The sequence below is a fragment of the Dasypus novemcinctus genome, chromosome 2, assembly GCF_030445035.2.
Source record: "Dasypus novemcinctus isolate mDasNov1 chromosome 2, mDasNov1.1.hap2, whole genome shotgun sequence".
NCBI classification, from domain to species: Eukaryota; Metazoa; Chordata; class Mammalia; order Cingulata; family Dasypodidae; genus Dasypus; species Dasypus novemcinctus.
The window spans coordinates 198,369,741-198,386,301 of record NC_080674.1 but is presented as its reverse complement, the minus strand read 5'-3'; the positions used below and the strand labels follow the sequence as shown (position 1 = coordinate 198,386,301).

The 16,561-nt window shown below is 55.6% G+C and overlaps 2 protein-coding genes across 9 annotated transcripts; both read left to right on the top strand.

Moving 5' to 3' along the window:
- The first annotated feature begins 64 nt into the window (after positions 1-64).
- MRPL55 (mitochondrial ribosomal protein L55) lies at positions 65-5,007 on the top strand. 7 transcript variants are annotated; one of them, XM_071211478.1, is made up of 6 exons: positions 68-209; positions 981-1,115; positions 1,307-1,391; positions 3,024-3,233; positions 3,666-3,867; positions 4,530-5,007. In XM_071211478.1, the coding sequence occupies exons 3-6, from the start codon at positions 1,366-1,368 to the stop codon at positions 4,677-4,679; spliced, it is 588 nt and encodes a 195-aa protein (XP_071067579.1). In that variant the 5' UTR covers positions 68-209; positions 981-1,115; positions 1,307-1,365; the 3' UTR covers positions 4,680-5,007. The 7 variants fall into 7 exon arrangements, with proteins under 7 accessions (XP_004466941.2, XP_071067579.1, XP_058142290.1 ...); XM_058286307.2 differs by having other exon boundaries at positions 68-213; XM_058286300.2 differs by lacking the exon at positions 981-1,115.
- Positions 5,008-10,159: 5,152 nt separating this feature from the next.
- On the top strand, positions 10,160-14,542 carry C2H1orf35 (chromosome 2 C1orf35 homolog). 2 transcript variants are annotated; one of them, XM_058286288.1, is made up of 8 exons: positions 10,160-10,439; positions 10,543-10,693; positions 10,872-10,917; positions 11,117-11,199; positions 11,449-11,521; positions 11,747-11,832; positions 13,561-13,692; positions 13,975-14,542. In XM_058286288.1, the coding sequence occupies exons 1-8, from the start codon at positions 10,346-10,348 to the stop codon at positions 14,111-14,113; spliced, it is 804 nt and encodes a 267-aa protein (XP_058142271.1). In that variant the 5' UTR covers positions 10,160-10,345; the 3' UTR covers positions 14,114-14,542. The 2 variants fall into 2 exon arrangements, with proteins under 2 accessions (XP_058142271.1, XP_058142267.1); XM_058286284.1 differs by having other exon boundaries at positions 13,937-14,542.
- Positions 14,543-16,561: the final 2,019 nt, after the last annotated feature.

Below are 16,561 nucleotides of genomic sequence, written 5' to 3'. Positions count from 1 at the left end.
CCCGCCCACGCCACCGCCCGGCTCCGGGCAGGCCCCGCCCACACCCCAGGCCGGCCTTGCCCCGCCGAGACGTCAGCGAGGCGACGCCGCGGATGACGTCGCGGCCGGCGCCGCAGGAGGACCCGGCGCTGATTCCGCTGTGACCCTGGCGTGGCCTTGGCCCAGCTCCTGGCCCAGCTCCTGGCCCTTCTAGGCGGGTTTCCCACGTGGCAAGTAGGGGTCGCGACATCTGGCCCTCTAGGCCCTTCCCGGGCGCCAGGCTGGTGGGGAAAGGGTGCGACACTCTGCCCTTCCCACGCCATCCTGCAGTTGGGGAAACTGAGGCCGGAGGGGGACGGGCTTCCGAGCGAGAGGGGTGGAGCCGGACGGCCGGTCCCTCCGCCTTCCGCCCCGGATGCCCCTTGCCCCTCAGGCATACCTGCTGGCTTGGCTTCTTTTGTGGCGCGGGGGAGGGAAGGAGGGTGGGCACCAGCTTTTACCAAACGTTTTTCGTTTTAGAAGCTACGGGAACTTTTTTTGCCCCCATTTGCTGCCAGGTTCGGACTCCTCCTCCCGGAGATCCTTCCTTAATTAGAGATAGGGAATGTCAATGAAAGCCAGCCCTTCCCGGCTGTGAAATCTGTTTCCCGGAGTCTGAATATTTGAAGTTTCAAATACTCATTTTTTCTGACTTTTCACTGAGGATGCCTCAGCACAAATCTTCCCTGTGAGTCAGGGACAGGAAAGTAGCCTTGAGCCTTCTGTTAAAAGGGATGACAATCCTTACCTTGCTAGATTTGTGTGTGTGTGTGTGTGTGAAAATCAAATGATTTTAGAAAATGAGATGTGAGTGGAGTGAGTGTGGCTCAGTGGTTGAGTGCCTGCTTCTGTTGTACAAGGTCTTAGGTTTAATCTCTGGTACCTCCTAAAACAAAGCAAAACAAAACAAAAAAAGGAGGTGTGAGCTAATCTCCGCCCATTCCGTTGCATTCCTTCCTCAGGAACATCCCTGACTTCTTAACTCCCAAGTTCTAATCCACCAGAATCTACTGGAACCCTGCTACAAACTTCTGAGTTAGACTCTTCGGGAGTAGGCATTTGTTTAAAAAGAAAAACAAAACACAAAACTTCCACAGGTGATTTTAATGCTAGGACCAGATTGAGAACCTTGATGGGTTTTGGGGAGACAGTGGGAAATGACCTGGTGATAACTTGCCTATCAGAGGTATATTTGGTTCTGTGGCTTCTTTACTAGTTGGGCTGTAACCAAGATCAATTAAATGGAAAAGCCTTCCTTTTTTTGCTCTTGTGTTCCCTACCTTGGCAGCTCACACACCCAAGGCCAGACTGGACTGTGTCTGCGTGTTACAGGCGCTCTAAGGAGGAATGGCAGTGGTGGGCAGCCTGTCTGGGTAAGCATGGACTTTCATACCCCTGGAGATTACTGTCTTGGCATCACCCAAGTAGAATACCCACTTAACAGATTTATGTTCTGCTGCCCTGGAGAAGCCTTCACGAGCCATTGTATTCTTAGCTGGAAAATACCTACAACTGTACACCTTGACAGGGTGTCAAAGGAGAAATAGAAATGGCATGTGAGTACCCAGCCCCAAATAGATGGTGATGGTGGTCATCATCACCTTCCTAAATCAGCACCTGCAGTACAGCCAGGTGCTAGGTCCTTGGGGAACGCTGTGGACCTTCCTGCTCTTCCCCCTGAATTGCTTCCCTGTCTGCCCTTTCTCCTTACCCACTGGCCTCCCTGAAATGAGAGAGGCAGGTGTGATCGTGGTGGCAGAATAGAACTTGGAGCACAGGGTCTATGTTGTTTCTTTGGAATTTTAGGAAAGGTATGCAGTATCAAAAGCCATGCGTTGGTGTGAAGACAGAGAAGGGTCTCCAGACTTGAGTGTTTCCTGGAGAGATCTTGTCCTGGAAAAGGCTCCTGATGGATCTGCTGTTGTGGTTGGAAAGCATCCACTGTGTGTCTGCAAGGCTCAGCTCCAGCCCTTGTTCCAGAAAGTCTCCCTAAGCCCCAGACCCACCAAGTCTCTGGAGCCACTCTTCTCTGGGCTCCCCAGCCTCCCTCAGGCACAGATCCTAGCTCACCTGCTGGCTTTTGTGGCTCTGAAGCTCATGGACTGTTTTGCTTTCTCTGTACTTCCCAGAGCATGCTTCTTGTACACTTTTGTTCCTTTTACCAAAATTACCGAGTCCTATGCTAAGGCTCTGAGATTTAGCAGTGAATAAGATGCAGTTCTTGCCCAGGACTTCTAGTCTAGTGGGCGAGACGGACACACAGACCAAAGCGGTATCAGCTGGGAAACATGGGGTTTGGTGGGAAGTGAAAGATGGCGTTCCCGGTGGGGGCAGCATGGGCTGTGGCCCTGAGGTGGGAGACAGCACTGTGTGTCTGGACTTGCCTTGTCACAGAGGCTGGGAGGAGGTTATGCCTGAGAGACCCCCGACAACTGTGTGGGCAGTCAGGAGTTTCCTGTGAGCAGTGATTCTGGCAGGCAGGTTTTAGGAAATGCACTCTGAGCATGGAGCCCTGGTTGAAGCTGGAGGATCTGTGGGAGGCTTGCTGGGATGGGCTGGGCTAGACATGCCTGGCAGGTGGAGGGAAGGGGCTTAGCGAGATTCGGGGAAGGAAGGACATGGATGTGATCAGGAGACACTGAAGGTGACTAGAGTCCATGATGCTTGACATGCCAGGGGGTATCTGAAAAAAGGACAGCAAAGCCCCTTCTGAAGATTGTGACAGTCCCGAGGAAAGCTGGCAGCGTTTCCAACACTGTTCCTCAGGCTGTGGAGAAAAAGGTGGATGGTGGAATGGTCTAGGAGGGGTCTCAATCCACATTTAGATTAACCCTGGAATCTCAGAGTTGGAGGGTCTCTGGAGGTCTCAGGCGGAGCTGAGCCCTCTCATATTGAGGCCCAGGGTTCCCCCGCAGTTAGTGGCAGAGCTCAGACAGGGCACCTCCTCATTCCTGTCCCTTTAGAGCTTGTGCTTCCTCCTCCATGACTCTGGGGGTCTCGTCTAGGAGGTCCTCTTTCTCCTGCAAGTCAGCTTCCCATGCCATCCACGTGTCCATGGATCCATGCTGGTCATCCAGGCCTCACCAAGTGATCGTCTGTCTAAAGCCGACTTGGCTCCCAGCCCTTGTTCTCTGGCCTCGGCTGTCTGGGCAGCCCTGTGTGCCCACCCCACAGTGGACTCTTCCTAGCAGGGGACACCACAAAGCCCATGGGAGGTGAGGCAGCAGAAACCGTGGTGCCCCTCCTGGGCCAGGGCAGGTGAGGCAGTGAGTGGGAGGCCCCCACCATCCACTGTGTACCCCCCGCCTCCCCAGCCCTATCTGCTCTGCTCTTTTCAGGGACTAGTCACTGCTTCAGGCAGCCCATGGCCAGGCCGTTCCCATGGCCAGCATCCCCAGGGCAGGCCTTTTCTAGCCAGCACTTGGAAGTTTATCCCTCCAGCAATACAAAGCCAGAGTTGGGGAAAAGCCCTACCTATTATGCCTGGCTTTTCGGTACCCATTTCGCATGATCACACCTGCCGTTTATCCAGACCCCAAGGCCCAGAGCCCTCCGGGTTCCCACTGACTGACCGGTTAGGGGCCATGTTTGGTGTCTTAGACCCCAGCTTCGATCCACTGACTCGTTGCTCATGTGTTTTTCTGCAGCCTGCTGTGGCAGAGTGTTGGGAGAAGGGTGGCTCCCTCAGGCCACTTCCTGCATACATCTTCCTGGAGGGCTGACTGTAACAGAGCAGCACTCACCCGGCTGCACAGGCAGGCCTATGCGCGCCTCTATCCCGTGCTTCTGGTCAAGCAGGACGGCTCGACCATCCACATCCGCTACAAGGAGCCACGGCGGATGCTGGAGGTAAGGCTTGGTTGCCAGATCATTCTCTGGGCTCAGTGCCCAGGCTTTGCCTGGGACCAAGTGCCAGGCAGCCCAGCAGAGGCAGGAGGAGGCATGGCCACACTGACAAGGGCCCTGAGGGCTCTTCCTCTGGCCTGGGTTGGCCTGCTGAGGTCTGCTCTGATCTGGGTCCTGGCAGGCCCATGGAGAGAAGGGCCCCAGAGAAACCACTCTCCCCAGGAGCCCCTGCGCCAGTTCACTCAGAGCAAGCACGTAGCTACAGAGCATGACGGAGATAGCGTACATCAGTGGGGAAAGGATGTTCTTGTAGACAAGGGCTATTATTGGAGATGCTAGTTTAGACCCAAAGAGTATGCACACAAATCAGGCAGGGGTTATGAATTCTGTATTTGAAAAAAAAAGCAAATCCTGGGAAAACATGCAGAGAAGAATTTTTTTTAAGGAAGAAAGCTTCGAAGGGAGAGAAAACCCAACAAGAGATGTAAAAATCTAACTACGGTATAATAGATAAAACTAAAGTGAAACAAAGGCTTGGGAAAATGTCACGTGAGTAGCAGTTTATAAATTTAAAACCTGCTTGTGTTCTGGTGTTTTTCTGGCTTGACCCCCCTTTTCATGAGTGGTGTGGGAATGTACCATCAGCATTCTGCCTCCTCTTCTAGATGCCCATAGATATCGACACTCTGCCTCCTGAGGAGAGGAAGGCTCGGTTGCGGAAACGCGAGGCTAAGTTCCCAGAAACGAAGAAGGAACCAGAGCTCGAGGACGACTTTGATGTGGAGCGGTACAGACGATTCTGGAGCAAAAAGTAACTGGGGAGTGGATGTCGCTCAAGCAGTTGGGCTCCTGCCTCCTACACGGGAGGTCTCAGGTTCAGGTCCTCGTGCCTCCTTAAAAAACAAAAACAAACAACAACAACAACAAAAAAAAAAACAACTAAGGGAAGCCCATGTGACTCAGTGGTTGAGCGCCGGCTTCCCACACATGAGGTCCAGGGTTCAATTCCCGGTCCCTGGTACTTCAAAAAAAAAGTGTCTGCGCCCAGGAACCTGTTCCAGGAGAGGAGTTGTGCAGCTGGAGGGAGGGTCTTCCCCCACATCTGTGTCTGATTCCTAATGATAAAGTCCCACCACCACCTCACTTTGGTGCTGTCTCATCCTATACTCCCTGGCCTGAGAGCTGGCTGAGGAGCACGTCCTCCCTGAAAATCACCCTTTCCGCCAAGCTAGGCCCCATGTGGCACCGCCCCCCAGAACTTGCCATCTAATTCTAGCAGTAGGTAAGCAGAGGGTCCCAAGGCAGGGCTCCTCGTGACCTGCAGCCCTGCTGGAGAACATGGAATTGGTTTACGCCAAGCCGGCCACCACGAGGCCTAAAGCAGGGAGGGGCAGGCCTGGGGCCACACAAGAAACCCACGGCAGAGTTGGCAGTGGAGGCAAGACGGACTTGGTCTACTGCTCCTCCTGCTTCAGAGCATCTGTCAGGCTCTTGGCCATACCCCCCATCCATTCCAGACCCTTCTGCACTGGCCTCCACACACCCAGGAGCGTTAGGGGTTTGCTGCTCGGCTGGCAGAGGGCAGTGGCCAACAGCCCAGAGTGGGTGGCAGGAGTGTGATGTCCTGGGATCTGAGGACAGGCTTCTGGCGGTGGACCTCAGGTGTGGCTGTCCAGCCTGCTGCGTGCCCCTGCAGCACCTCAGCTCTGTCCTGGAGGCGCAGCCTCCTCACCCCTGCCTGCCTGTCCCGCCTGGACTGTTTTCCCCCACTCTGCTCAGAGGGCTGTTTCTTCTACCCCCTCTGCCTCTCTTCTGGGCTGGCCCCCCTGCCCCACCTGCCAACCCTACTGCGCAGACAAGCCCACAGCCCTCCCAGCTGTGCCATCACTGCTCTGCCTACCTGGAGTTGCCACTTGTTTTAGTTTGCTAAAGCTATCAGGACCAATATGCCAAAAATGGATGGGCTTTTATGAAGGGGGTAGCTCATAAACATTCCGTTCTGAGGCCATGGAAATGTCCACATCAAGGCATCAGGCAACATGGCCCGAAGACATGGCAGCCAGTGACCCTGGACCCCTCTGCCAGATGGAAAACACATGGCAGCGTTTCCCTTCTCTTCCGGGTCTTCTCACTTTCAGCTTCCTGGTTTCCATGGCTTCTAACTTCTGGGGGTTTCTCTGTCCTGTTTTCCGTTGATTTCCAGGACTTTCTCAATGTCTGGGGGTTTCTCTCTCTGTCTCCCTGTATTCATCCTGTTTATAAAGTACTCCATAAAAGGATTAAGACCTACTTGGGTCACGCCCTTCTGAAGTAACCTCATCAAAAGGACCCTTAAATAGGTTCATAACCACAGGAATGGATTAGCTCAAAGGACATGATTTTCTGGGGTCCATCTGGCTTCAAACTGGCATGCCACTCCAACAACTCTTCCTCTCTCTTGTCTAGTAGTGTCCTTTTCTCCAGGACTGTTCCCTCAGCCAACAACATTCTGTCTCCTCCTCCCGACGCCTCCCTGGATGGACCTTACTACTCAAGCTGCTGCCCAGTGCTCTGTTCACTTCCACAGCAGATCCCAAGAGACCCCAAGTGGTCCCCGCCTGCTCCCCTCCCCATCTCATAAACTCAGCTCATGGCCTTCCAACCCCGTCCCACCACCGTGCTCCGGTCGAGGTCAGCCAGCTCCCTCCGTGCTGCCTGGTGCAGAGTCCGTTCCCAGCCCTCGCAGCCTTCTACCCTTGGCCCCTCCACACCCTGGCTTCCAGACAGCATACTCGCCGCCAGCCAGCTTCCAGCCCAGGGTTAAGTGCTCTCTGCACTGAAGGCGCCTAGGTCTGTGCTAGTCGGCCCTGTGCAGGCTGTGCCTCGTCACCAGCTTGTTCTGGTTGGCCAGGGGGCACTTGGACTCACCAGGCTGAAAACGGCCTAATCTCCCACAAAGCTGCCCCTGCCCTGAGTTCGTCACTTTGCGCCTCGTCGCCCCTCTGTACCACCACTCCAGCCAGTCCCTGGGAGTCATCTTCCACTCACGTGCCCCTGACCATCTGCCACAAGTCGGACTGTGTGGTGGTCACACTCAACATCTGGTCCAGGACCAAGTATTGAGGCTCTGCCTTCAAAACCTACCCCAGTTCCGGCACAGCCCACTGTTCCCCAGGCACTGCCGCCTTCTGCCTGGCCAGCGGTGGCAGCCTCCCATCTGGGCTCTGCGTCACCCGATGCTTCCCCGAGGCTGTATGCGCCTGCCAAACAGCCAAGCCTGGACCCTCTCCCATCACCCTCCAAGGGAAGTGGAAGCCCTGCTGCGGCCCTTGGGTCCTGTGACCTGGGCCGCCCTCACCACCCAGCACGCCCCTGTGTATCACTGTCTTCAAGTCTCTGTGCTCACGATGGCTTCTGAGTGTGACGCTCTTCCCGTGGGAGGCCTGTCCTTCAGCCTTGGCCTTGGCACAGGTCGTCCCCCCGCCATCCTGGGCACTCCTGTCCCTGTGTATGAAACGTTATATCTTTACATTTATCTGTCTCCCCACACCAGAATGCAAACCCTGCTTTATCCCTAACACCTAGAACTGGCTGGCAAGTGCTCAAGAAATAGGTCTTGAAAAAATGAATAACAGGAAGAGGGCGGAGGGCTGCTGAGCCTACAAACTGGGCCTTGACTGCGTTAAAGCATGGGGTTTACTGGAATCTCTTGGAGGCCCGCTATTTCATGTAACATTTTGATTGAATAGTCTTATTTTTAAAATTTATTGAAGAGTCTTAGTTTCCGTAGTGGCTCAGGCAAATACCATGTAATGATTCAGTTTAAACAACAGGAATTTGTTGTTTCATGGTTTTGAGGCTAACAGAAAGTCTAAAGGCCTCATCAGGGTGATGCATTCTTTCCAAAGACGGGCGCTCTGGGGCTGGCTGCCAGCGGCCCTAGTCCTTGCCTCCTTCGTCACCTGGCAAGGCACATGGCAGCCTCTCCTGGCCTCTTTTCTAGATTCAGTTGATCTTCAGCTTCATACTTCCTGTGCTTTCTTCTCTCTGTGTTTAAATTTCACTTTACTTGTAGAGGACTCCAGTAATAAGATTGGGACCCATCCCGAGTCACTCGAGCCACACCTTAACTGAAGTCACCTCATCAAAAGGCCCTACTTCCAATGGGTCCACACCCACAGGAACGGATTCAGCTTAAGAACATGTTTTTCTAGAGTACATACAGCTCCAGACAACCACACATAGTATAGAGAAAAGTGCACAAATCCTAAGGGTGTAGCTGGATTCATTTTTCACAAGTCAGCAGGACCCACTTGCACATAGCAGCACACCAGAAGCCCCTTCCCACTCTCGACCTGCCTGTCCAACCCCAGCATCACCGCTTTTCTGACACCTAGCAGCACAGGTCAGTCAAACATTCTGGAAGAATGACAAGACCCCCTGTGCTTTAGAAAGGTCGCGTGCAAGGAGGGATGTTCAGGGGCTAAGACATGGCAACAGGCTGGGGATATGGTAATTCCAAAGTTTCTACTCCAGTTCCTGGTGGACATTGTTGATGCTTCCTGAGCTGGGGAACCCTGGAGAAGGAGCAAATCTGTTTTTGGAACATGTTATATGGAAGATAGAGAGGTCCCTAAGCAGGAGAGACAGGCCTGGAGTTGCAGGGACATGGTTTGGTGGTTAGGGTTATGAGGGACGCAGACGTGTTGGAAGGCCAACCTAGGGAGGACCTTGCATGCTCTGGGCAACTAAGGCCAAACCAGGGTGCAAACAGGTCTAACTCCCACCGTGTTAAGCTGGGAACCCCAAAACTGAAAGGCAAGTAAGGGAGACTGAGAAGGTGAGGTCAGAGAACTTGGAGTTATGTAGCTTCAGAGGGGCTGCTTGGACCATCGCCAAAGCCTCTTCTCTCCCTGACTCTACCCTTGTCTTGCTCCTTATTGTGGCCTGTGGTGTCACCAAGTTGCAAAACTTAGCCCATCAATCTGCTGAAATGAATCATTGACATAGTAATGACAGGGGGCCTGCTGAGAAATGTGCTGGTGGCTCCTGTGGTGTGTGAATGTTTAACAACTGGCTCGGCAGGGGAATGGAATGTCCGTGTTTAAATGGGCACAGAGTGTTCTAACAGTTTACTGACATAAAGGCTGTGTGTGTGTCAGTTTACCAAAGAAATATACAATTTTATGTATTGTAAATTCCATATGACCAAGTGGTTCTCAGAGCATAGTTTTGGGGTTTTTTGCCACCCTGTGGTTTCATTTCAACCCCGATTTGGCTAATGGAGTGATATCCCAATCCACTAAATTTATTATCATTAAATTCAGTATGCATGCTACTGTTCAACCAACATTTTAAATAGAATAAAATTTGTCCGTATTTTTAGATGATTGTTTTACTTCAGATATTGAATCATCAGGTGACAGTCACAACCAACAATTTAAACAGAGCCAAGTGAAGATTTTAGTAATATTGACCATCTCCACTTTTGAACGTTTCCCTATCAGAACAAAATGCAGTTATGTTTTTTACTTGTATACATTTTTTATTTTTCTTCTAAAATTTGTTTACTTTTTGTTTTGATTTTTTCGTTTTTCTTCATTTTTCATTTTTAAATTTTGTCTTTTCATTTTTTATTTTTAAAATTTTTTACGTATTTTTATTTTATTCATTTTTGTTTATACATCTATTTTTAAACAATTTATTTATACTTATTAACGCCACAGTAAGTTAATGTAAACATGTTAAAAACACATGCACTGCGGCCAACACGAGGTCACCGAGAGCAACCACTAAGCCGCCTGGTGCAGGAGCTGGCCGCGGCGCAGGGCCGAGCTTCGCGGGCGTCTTCTCGGGCCTCGCCCTGCCTCGTCAGTGGGAGGCGGGTTTGGGAAGATCCCCTGCGACGTCTTCGCGCGTTCCTGACCCGTGCGGCCCTTCTGTCCTGAACGACCGAGTCCTCCGTGCCTTTCTCCCTTGGGACCCGGCGGCCTCCTCGACGTCAGGCAGAGCCGCCGCCGTTGCCCCGAGCCGTGAGCTTCCTGACGGGGCTCACCGCAGCAGTACCTAGCGGGCTCTCCTCACGCAGCACACGCGGGGGCCAGGGGCGGGCGCCGCCGCGCTCCCGGCGCTCCCGGCGCTCCCGGCGCTCCCGGCGCTCCCGGCGCTCCCGGCGCTCCCGGCGCTCCCGGCGCTCTCGGCGCTCTCGGCGCTCTCGGGGCGGGGCGGGCGCGCACGGTCGGGGTGACGTCATGCGCGGGGCGCCGAGCGGCGCGGGGCGGTGCGTCACTGCGCGCGACCAGCCGCGGCCCGGGGCGGGCGGGGCTGCGCGAGAAGCGGCGCGGCCGTCGGGTGCGGGCCTGCCAGGTGGGAAAGGGGACGCGGGCCGGCGGACGGCGGCTGGCGGGCTCTCCCTGGCGCTGTCTCTGCTGACCTCCGGGTCCGAGTCGGCGCTCGGGGCGTGGGGAGAGCCCCCCGGTCCTCGGCCGCAGCGACTGGCACCATGTTCGGCTCCAACCGCGGCGGCGTCCGCGGCGGCCAGGACCAGTTCAACTGGGAGGACGTGAAGACCGACAAGCAACGGGAGAACTACCTGGGTGAGCGCCTACCCCTGGCGGGGGCGGGGGTGACGGAGACCGAGCTGTCCCCAGCTGCGGGGAGGGCTTCTCGAGGAACCCCCGCTTCCCCGCACCCCCGCAGGTAACTCGCTGATGGCCCCAGTGGGTCGATGGCAGAAGGGCCGGGACCTCACCTGGTATGCCAAGGATCGGGTGGACACCGGGGGGCTGAGCCGTGAGGAGGAGCTGGCCGCGGTGCGGCAGGCGGAGCAGGAGGCCCTGATGGCAGCTCTGTGAGTGTCCTCGTGGGGGAGGGGGGCACGGACCCCTCCCCTTGCTGGGCCTCCGCTTCTGAGCGCCGTGGTGCCCAGAGACTCCCAGAGGGCAGGGGAGGACCTGGTTCTGAGCAGCAGGGCCCTTCCGCCTCCTGGGGCGGCCGCTTCCTGAAGCTTGTGCTTGGGCCCCTTGCAGAGGCTACAAGAACGTGAAGAAACAGCCCACGGGACTAAGCAAGGAGGTGAGGAGGCAGGGAGGCCCTGGTCCAAGGGGAAGTGTTGCCGGCAAGGCGGGGAAGCACTCTGGAGTTGACAGTGGTGGTTCTGGCGCTCCTTTGACTTGAGTTCGATTGGGAGGGAGGGCCTGGCCACAACTCTGATGGTGGGGTGGTTGGAAAGCAGGGAGGGCCAGCTCAGAGGACCCCTCTTTTCTCCCCTCAGGACTTTGTCGAGATCTGTAAGCGAGAAGGCGTTGACCAGGAAGAGAAGGGTGTAGACCGGCTCCTGGGCCTGGGAAGCTCTAGGTGTGGGTACAGGGATGGTGGCAAAGGTGCTAGGAGTCCTCGGGGTGGGGCAGTGTTGGGTGGGGCCTGGAACTTTAGCCCCTGACAAAGGAAACATCCTGGCACAGCAGGTCCCAGAGGAAACGAGGGTCAGTTCCTCCTCTGGGCACTGCGGGTTACTCAGGTGGAAGTGGTTATTGGAGGCAGAGCATCTCCAGCAGGGCATGGCCTTCTTGTGGTGGAATGTCCTGACGGCGTGTGTCCCCACAGTGGCTCTGCTGGCCGGGTGGTGCTGTCCAGAGAAGACAAGGAGGCTGCCAAGCTGGGGCTGTCAGTGTTCACGGTAATGCCGCTGCCCCCACCCCAGAACACACCAGGGTCCCGTCCTTGCAGGGCAGTCGTTGAGGGTTTGGGCTCTCTGCACTTTAGGGGACCCTTCCAGCTGCCTGACTGGGAAATCTGGGGCTTGGATTCCCTGGCTCTTGGAGCCCCAGCTGGGCCTGGAAGCCCCTTGAGCTAGCTCAGGCCCTCCTCCTGCTTAGAAAGCGTCTTTGGCTTCTTTTGGCAGCACCACCGCGTAGAGAGCAGCACAGCAGGGGCCTCCCCATCCACCACTAGAAAGAAGCTTCGGTCTGAGGAGAAAGCAGAGCTGTGGTAAGTGCCTCCTCCTTGGCATGCCCAAAGCCAAACAGGCAACACAGGATGCCTCTGATGGGACTGTTGGTCACAATCTCATGACTTTCTAAGATAGAGTTTTAAGAATCTCTGGAACTGGGGCTAGGCCTCTTTGGGCCACACCTTGAGGGCCCTGGGCAGAAAGTTTGGAAAAACACAGAACTGCAGTTTCTCCAGACACACTCTGAAGTCTGAGTCAGACCTGCTGCCTGCCCGTGGTTAGTGTGGAGGATGTGTGTCTGGTGCAACTGTGCCCCTGGCTTGAGCTTACCCCCCTGCTTTTGTGTTTCTTGTGTTTTAATTTCCTTGGCTGCTCAAGCAAAACCATGTAATGGGTTGGCTTAAACGAATAGAATTTATCCGCTCACAGACTTGAGGCTAGAAGTCCAAAATCAAAGTGATGCTTTCTTCCCGAGGACTGAGGCCTTCTGGACCTGGCCGCCAGCGGTTCTTGGTCCTTCGTTTGTCACATGGCAGTGCGCCGGGCAGCCTCTCCTGGCCTCACTTCTCTTCCAGATCTGGGTTCCATGGACTTTTAGCTTCTTGCTTGCTGTGGCTTTCTCTTATTCTGTCTGAATTTCATTCCACTTATAAAGGAGTTGGTTAAGACCCATCCTGATCTTGAGATAGGTCACACCTCAACTGAAGTAGGCACATCAAAAGGTCCTACTTACAAGGGTTCAGACTCACAGACATAGATTAAAAACATGTTTATTTCTGGGATACATTCAGTTCCAAACCATCACACTTGACACCCCACCTCCTTTGAATTGGTCATCCTGGTGAACCCTCTAAGTCATTCTTAGCGTGAGGCACTTACATGGCAGGCCAATCCCCTGTATTGTGGACCCAAGATGTTGCCCAGCTCTCAGGGAACCCTGTGGCTGGAATCGGGAGAGCTGCCAGCATGCTGAGGCCCATAAGACCAGGCAGGCTTGAGAGAGCACTCCACAGAGGGGCCATCTGAGCCAAGCCTTAAAGGAGAGGCAGAGCAGAGGGGACAGGTTGAGGGCATTGTATTGAGCCAAGGTGGGAAAGACCACCCCGCACCCAGCAGGCAGTTTTGTGTGGTGCCAAGATGCTTAGGACCGGCAGACAAGTGCAGTGGCAGGCCGGGGGATGGTGAAGGTCCTTTACACCTGTGACATTTGGGCCTGCTGGGGAAACTGGACAAGTGCATGGAGGCAAAGAGGTGCACAGACAGATGGGCAGGGCAGACAGAGGTGGCCAGGTGGCTGTGCAAGGAGATGGCTCAGAACCCTGGCAGGGCCCTGGGGAAGAAAGGGTCAGCCAAGGACATCTGGGTCCATCCTCAGGAGGGACATGGGTCCCTGTTGCGCCCTCCTGGGCTTCACTGGGCAGGCAGCCTTGTGATCAAGGCAAGCATGTACAGAGCAGACCAGGTAGGCCCGGAAGCCTGTGTAGTGGGGAGCCCAGCACACGGGCTGCAAGGGCTACGGGCTTGTCCAGATGGGTGCTGCCCACCACAGTGGTTGCTGCCCCCAAGGGGCTGTAAGCACCTGAAGCATGGTCAGTGCCACTGAGGAAGTGGATATTTAGTTTTATTTCACATAAGTAGCCACACACATTTCCTGTCGAGACCCCTAATCTGGTATGACCCTGGCCTCAGCCTTTCCCTGCCCATTTAGGAGAGCAGAGCTCTGGATGGGCTGGGGGCTCAGGCATGCTTCGTACACCCTCTTTTAGCAGTGAAAGCCACAAGAAAAGCAAGAAGGAGAAGAAGAAGAAGAAAAAGAAGAAACACAAAAAAGAGAAGAAGAAGAAAGAAAAGCACCACAGGAAGGACGCAGCTGCCTGCTCGTCCCCGTCTCCTGCTAGGTACTCCCGGCTTGCTGGCAGGAGCGACAGCGGCAGCAGCTGTCCGTGGTGAAGGGGTTTGGGGGACTAGGCAGTCCCTCTGCATGGAACCTTTCTCTGCCTGGGCTGGGGCGCTGCAGGGGCCTGTTCCCAGCCCAGGAGGGCTGGGTGGCCTGGACCAGGCTGCCCTTTGCCCATCTCCCTGCTCCATTTCCACCTCAGCCCAGCCCTCCTTGCACCTGGCTGTCCCCTGCTTCTTCCCCAGGCACCCTCACACCTGGCTGTCCCCTGCTCCTCCACCAGGCCTGGCCGCTGTGATTCCAGCTCCTCAGCTAGCAACCGTTCTTCCCCCTGCCGCAAGAAGAGGAAGTGGGGGGACAGTGGTGGCAGTGGGCGGAGCCCCCAGTCCCGGAGGCGACATGACACAGACTCGGACCCCTGAGCCTGTGCCCCCAGTCGTGTGCTGAGCCAGGACCCTGGGGCTAGCCTTGGGCTGGCCTGCCTGCCCCTCAGCTCAGGGTGGGGTACCAGTGCCTCCCCGGCAGAGCCTGAGTGGATGGGAGGCTGAGGTCCTGCCTTCAGGGGAGCCTGCTCCTGCCCTGGCAGTGGCCTTGAGCCAGGCCCTGTCTTGGCAAGGTGGCCCGCTTGGTCTGGACCCTGGGAAGGGGCCTGGTGAGTGAGCTGCTGCCCAGCCAGGTAGGGCAGTGGGCCAGATCTCGGGCTTGCCCCACGGGGCTTTGCAGTGCCCCCAGACCTGCCAGGGTTTCCAGAAGAGACTGGACTCCAGCCGGGTCTCCGGATATTCCACTCTAGCAAAGTGTGACTCCTGTTAACTTGGTTTTTATGTGAATAAATTTATTTTAAAAAGAAAGCATGTCATGATAGTGTCCTGTCATAACAGGGACCGTGTGAAAACATTGCCCTGCTTCCGTACTCATTTGCTTGCCAAAGGCCCCTGTCCTTAGGCTCCCGTTTGAGTTATGAACACATTTCAGGTTAAAGGCCAGTCTGTGGCACCATCTGGTCCCTGCCCTGCAGCCCAGTGCTGTGTGAGGGCCTGGGTGGCACTTTGCTCCTCCAGCTGGTCCCTGGGGGGGCTGCCAACCACAGCCCTCAGTGGGCCCAGGAACGTGGCACTACCACCCTGACGTACCTCACAGCTTGTGATTGGCCCCTGCAGGCCTGGAAGAGGTGGCAGAGAGTCAAGCATTGAAACACCTGGGGGTAGAAATGACCAAGGCTGAAGTCCTTGTCCCCGGCAGCTGGCTTCTGGTGGGATGATGGCCAAGGCAGATGGTGATGTTGGGCGGCTTAGGAAAGGGTCCTGGAGGAGCAGCCGCAGCCAGCCTGTAGAAGGACCCCATCTTCTTGGCCTGTAGCCTGCTGACCCTGCCACCCATGAAGGCCCAGGTCCACTCCTCCCAAGGTTTGGGCTGTATCCTGGCTCCCTGCACCTCTCAAGCATTGGTCCTGCTGCAGAAGCCACCACCTTTTCCAGCCCAGGGGGTCCACGGAAAACCCGGCAGCCTGCTGTGTTCAGGGGCTGAGTGCCCTCTACCTTGAGGGCCGCAGTCTGAGCGGGGAGTCCACACCCTGGCACCACGTGTTTACACGGCAGCCAAGGGCCCGTGAGGAAGGCAGTTAAGTGGGATCTGGCCATGGCTCCCAGGCTGGGGTTTGGAAGGCATGTCGCCAGGGCCGCATGACCTCTGCAGCCCCTCCTGTGTGTATACACACCTTATTTTACACCTGCATTGGTAAAAAGACCGTAACCCAGGCTGGATTCATTTTTCTATTTTTACTTTGCTTCTGATTTTAAAAGAATTCAGTTAAAGAATTTCCATGGGTCTTGAGGATCAAGGGGAGCCCCAGGCCTCCTGTGCCCAACGGTGAGTTGGCCCCAAGGGTCCTGTCACTCTGCCCTAGATGGGGAAGGGTAGTTGCGAAACAGACACAATGATGCAGTCTTGGCCAGGTCCCCCTCAACTCTGGATACCTCCTTGCAAGGTTTCAAAATATGGAAGTGATGAAAATGATCTTGGGTACCACTGAGGTGGGAGGGAGGGATCAAGGGGTCTGGAGGCCCTGTCCCTCGAGAAGGCCGAGGTCAGGGCCAGCCATGGCTGCGGCCCACAGCTGACAGCAGCCACCTGTGGAGGCTCCCGGCCCACCAGGTCCCATGACCTCTCCCCTGCCTGGATCTGGTAAGGATAGTGGTGAGACCTCCAGCGGATGCCGAGCCCCAGCCAGGGCAGATGGGACGGCTTACCCCAGAAAGCCTCCATGAGGCCAGCAGAAGGGAGAGGGTGCAGTGGTGGTATGACCTTTGAGTCTCTGATCATGGCCCTGTGCTCATGGCCTCAATCACCCATGGTAGGGGATGGGGGACAAGTACAAGCAGCCATCTCCCCTTTCTGCTTAGCAGGCCATGGACCACACCACAAAAGCTCTTTAAAGGACACGAGGCTTGCGGCAGGGAGGTTGGCTGAGGGTTCCCCACCCAGTGTGGCCTCAGGCCAGCACAGCACAAATGGGGCCCTCCTTGGGCTCCACAGTAACCACTTGGCTTGCCGAAGCCACTGCACACATGGTAGCCCAGGAAAGCTTTTTCCCAACAGGAAAGAAAAGGGCCCCATAGGTCTGCCATGGCCCTTGCCAGCCATGGGCCCAGGATGCGGAGGCCACGAGCGCCACAACCTTGGCCTACGGGGTGCTCCCAACAGCCAAGAACAAAAGTTCCTGGAGTCGGGAAGGTGGTGGAGGTGACAAGCTGGGGCATCAAGCACAGCACGTGGCACCAAGAAAGGGTTTCATCCCTCAGAGTTAGCCAAGAGGGCCCCCCACCCACCTACCATGGCCCCCTTGTCAATTAACACTGAGGAGCTCAGTT

Excerpts from the sequence above, each read along its gene's own strand:
- C2H1orf35 (XM_058286284.1), top strand. The coding sequence starts at position 10,346 with ATGTTCGGCTCCAACCGCGGCGGCGTCCGCGGCGGCCAGGACCAGTTC. Across the intron at positions 10,694-10,871 it reads GAGGCCCTGATGGCAGCTCT|AGGCTACAAGAACGTGAAGA; the intron begins GTGAGTGTCCTC and ends GGCCCCTTGCAG. Across the intron at positions 10,918-11,116 it reads CCACGGGACTAAGCAAGGAG|GACTTTGTCGAGATCTGTAA; the intron begins GTGAGGAGGCAG and ends TTCTCCCCTCAG.
- MRPL55 (XM_058286300.2), top strand. The coding sequence starts at position 1,366 with ATGGCAGTGGTGGGCAGCCTGTCTGG. Across the intron at positions 1,392-3,023 it reads GTGGTGGGCAGCCTGTCTGG|GAGGTCCTCTTTCTCCTGCA; the intron begins GTAAGCATGGAC and ends GGTCTCGTCTAG. Across the intron at positions 3,868-4,529 it reads AGCCACGGCGGATGCTGGAG|ATGCCCATAGATATCGACAC; the intron begins GTAAGGCTTGGT and ends CTCCTCTTCTAG.